Genomic DNA, 2668 nt, shown 5'->3' with positions numbered 1-2668 from the left:
GGCTCTTTGATGACACCGTGGCCGAGTTGTGTCTGCGAAGGCTGGGTTGCTGAAAGGGCCGGTCCTCGTCTGTGTGAATGGCGGCCCCGGGCATCCATGTGCATGGCTCTGGACGAACGTCTGCATGGAGAGGAGCAGTGGGGAGTTGGGTGTGTGGATGTGGAACTGGGGCTGGGATCCTCCACCACCAGAGTGGAGCTGTGGCAGTGGTGGGATGACCCAGGGAGAATGGCAGGGGGAGTACAGCAGGAGGCCAGGCGCACAGCCTTCGTCTTAGCTGCAGCATTTGTGAGCATGAAGCTCAGCCCAGCTGTAGGGCCACACCATTGCTGGGCCGGGCGGGGCAAAATGCCAGCGCCCAGGTCACGTATCTGTAGCTCACAGGAGAGGGCACATCTTGGCTCTCAGAGCCCGCTTCTCCATCCCCACCCTCTTCCCTTCTAGGACCGGACCAGGGCTGCCCTCCTGGACAACCTTCACGATGAGCTCCACGCCCACACACAGGCCATGCTGGGACTGGGCCCAGAGGAGGACAAGTTTGAGAATGGAGGCCACGGGGGTTTCCTGGAGTCTTTTAAGGTATGAGCGTCAGAGTGACTGATGGTTGCTGTGGGGTTGGGATTGGGGAAGAAAGGAAGTGGTCCAAGGTCCATGGGATCCTGACCTCAGAGCCCAAGGGCCAGCTCGAGGGGTGACAGGAAACGCAGGGGCATCCCAGGTGTTTGCAAAGGCGGGGGGGCATTAGGAAGTGTGTGAGGCCGGAGCAGCCAACAGTTTTTCAGCAGCCTCCCCTTCCTTCCTTGATCTCAGTCATCTCCTCCGGGCCCAGGAGTCTGATAAGCAGGGACAGGTAAAGAGGTAGCAGTCGGAGAGGAACCAGAGCAAACCAGGAACATCGGCGCTTTCACCTGCCTCCTCCTGGGTCGGGGAGCCCAGGGCAGAATGGCAGGAGCGAGGACCGCAGCCCTTACGGGTTTTCGTAGCTGCTGTGGGCGCCGCAATGATTCTTCCTAGCCGGCCGGCCGAGCACTGGAAGACCTGCCTGGACGGGGGCCGTGGAACTATAGGCGAGTCCCTTTGGCCTTTACCAAGGGAGAAACTAACTAGAACAAGCTGCTAAAGGAAGCGGTGAGCTCCCCATCCCTGGAAGTATTCAAGTGGAGCTCGGACGGCCCCCGAGCTGGTGTGCGGTACAGAAGGTTTTTCGTCTTACGCTTGCTGAGTGCTTGTTGGTCCACACGGCACGTAGATCCAGCATCTGGCTTGAGCCTGGCCGTCAGCCTGTGCAGGTGGTGGAACGGGTCTCGTGTTCACGAACACACACGGGGACAGGATGAGGGACGCCACAGGCCTGCTCAGGTCCTCACACCGACGCAGAGGTAGAGCCTCATTCCAGACGCAGGTCTTCTGAGTCTCAGGTCGGTGTTCTGCTGGACTGCCTGTTACAAAGGGATTTGGAAGGCTCCCATCTGGGGGCATTTTGTGTAGGGCTTTATGGGGAATGATGTGTGGGGCCGAGGCGACACCCACCTCTATTAAAACCCCAGCTCTGTGGGATCTGGGACAGTCTCTAAAGCCTCTTAAGGTGCAGCTTTCTTGTCAACAACGTAAAGATAAGAAGCAGGACCCCTGTCAGAGCCATCGTGAGAGTTCATTGATATCTTGCCTGGAAAATCCAGATTGCCTGGAATACAGTAAATGCTCAGAAATGTTAGCTGTTATTACGGTTGTATAAAGTGAAAACCTCACATACATTATCCCACCCGGAGACTCACAACTGCCCTCAGTGCCCTGGGAGGAAGGCTGTTACTGGGTGTGTAATGATTTTGGTATAATAATTCATACTCAGTTTTAATAATTATGGGCATAGTACTCCGTGTGAGGAAACCACGCCTCAAAGAGACAGAATCATTTGTGGGAGCAGGTCGAGTTGAATCCAGGTCAGCCGGGTTCCAAATCCTGTGCTTTTAATGGCTATGTGACACCACCTCCCACTTTCTGACTTTGTTAAGATTCCACCCACACTAGGCTGGGGCCCGGGCAGGCCTGGGGTCAGTCCCCCACTGCCTGGCTGGACCACAGAGAGCAGGGCACGGCTCCTCCGGCCCTAGTTGGGGCCAGCTGCCAAGATTCCTCTTGGGGTTGGGAAAAGGAGCTAAGCCGCTTGTCCAGGCTGGTGGGAGATTCCTGGGGCACCTGTTTTAGTTCTGATGGACAGTGGGAGCCAGGGTGAAATAGGAGAAACTGGGAGATCAAGACGGAAGAGGGATGTGGAAGAAGAGGAACAGAGGAAGAGAGAGGGCGCCAGGTCGGACAACCCGGTGAGAGAGTGTAGAGTGTGAGATGCGGTAAATGGGAAAACGGGCTTGGGTCTGGGGCAGGCAGGAAGCGGGGACCACATCAAGCCTTCCACAGGCTCTAGACTCTTCCTTCCAGAGGTTCCACCACACTCCGTAGCCTGTGTATCAAAATGTTCTGCATCCTTCAGTAAATGTAATTTATGTAGAACTATAAGAGTTGAGGCCAGGCGCGGTGGCTCACGCCTGTAATTCCAACACTTTGGGAGGTCGAGGCAGGTGGATCACGAGGTCAGGAGATCGAGACCATCCTGGCCAACATGGTGAAACCCTGTCCCTACTAAAAACACAAAAATTAGCTGGGTGTGGTC

At 56.0% G+C, this 2668-nt stretch overlaps 1 protein-coding gene across 1 annotated transcript in view; it reads left to right on the top strand.

The window, feature by feature from the left end:
* RAP1GAP2 (RAP1 GTPase activating protein 2) overlaps positions 1 to 2668 on the top strand; it is a 327595-nt gene that overhangs the window by 295252 nt on the left and 29675 nt on the right. Inside the window, exon 17 of the mRNA XM_012001219.1 lies at positions 445 to 579. Coding sequence (XP_011856609.1) covers positions 445 to 579 — 135 coding nt within the window. The remainder of the gene's footprint in view (positions 1 to 444; positions 580 to 2668) is intronic.

This window comes from Mandrillus leucophaeus, unplaced genomic scaffold, assembly GCF_000951045.1.
Source record: "Mandrillus leucophaeus isolate KB7577 unplaced genomic scaffold, Mleu.le_1.0 Scaffold653, whole genome shotgun sequence".
In the NCBI taxonomy this organism is placed as follows: domain Eukaryota; kingdom Metazoa; phylum Chordata; class Mammalia; order Primates; family Cercopithecidae; genus Mandrillus; species Mandrillus leucophaeus.
Note: the sequence above shows the minus strand (reverse complement) of the source record. Positions and strands in the feature narration are given on the sequence as shown.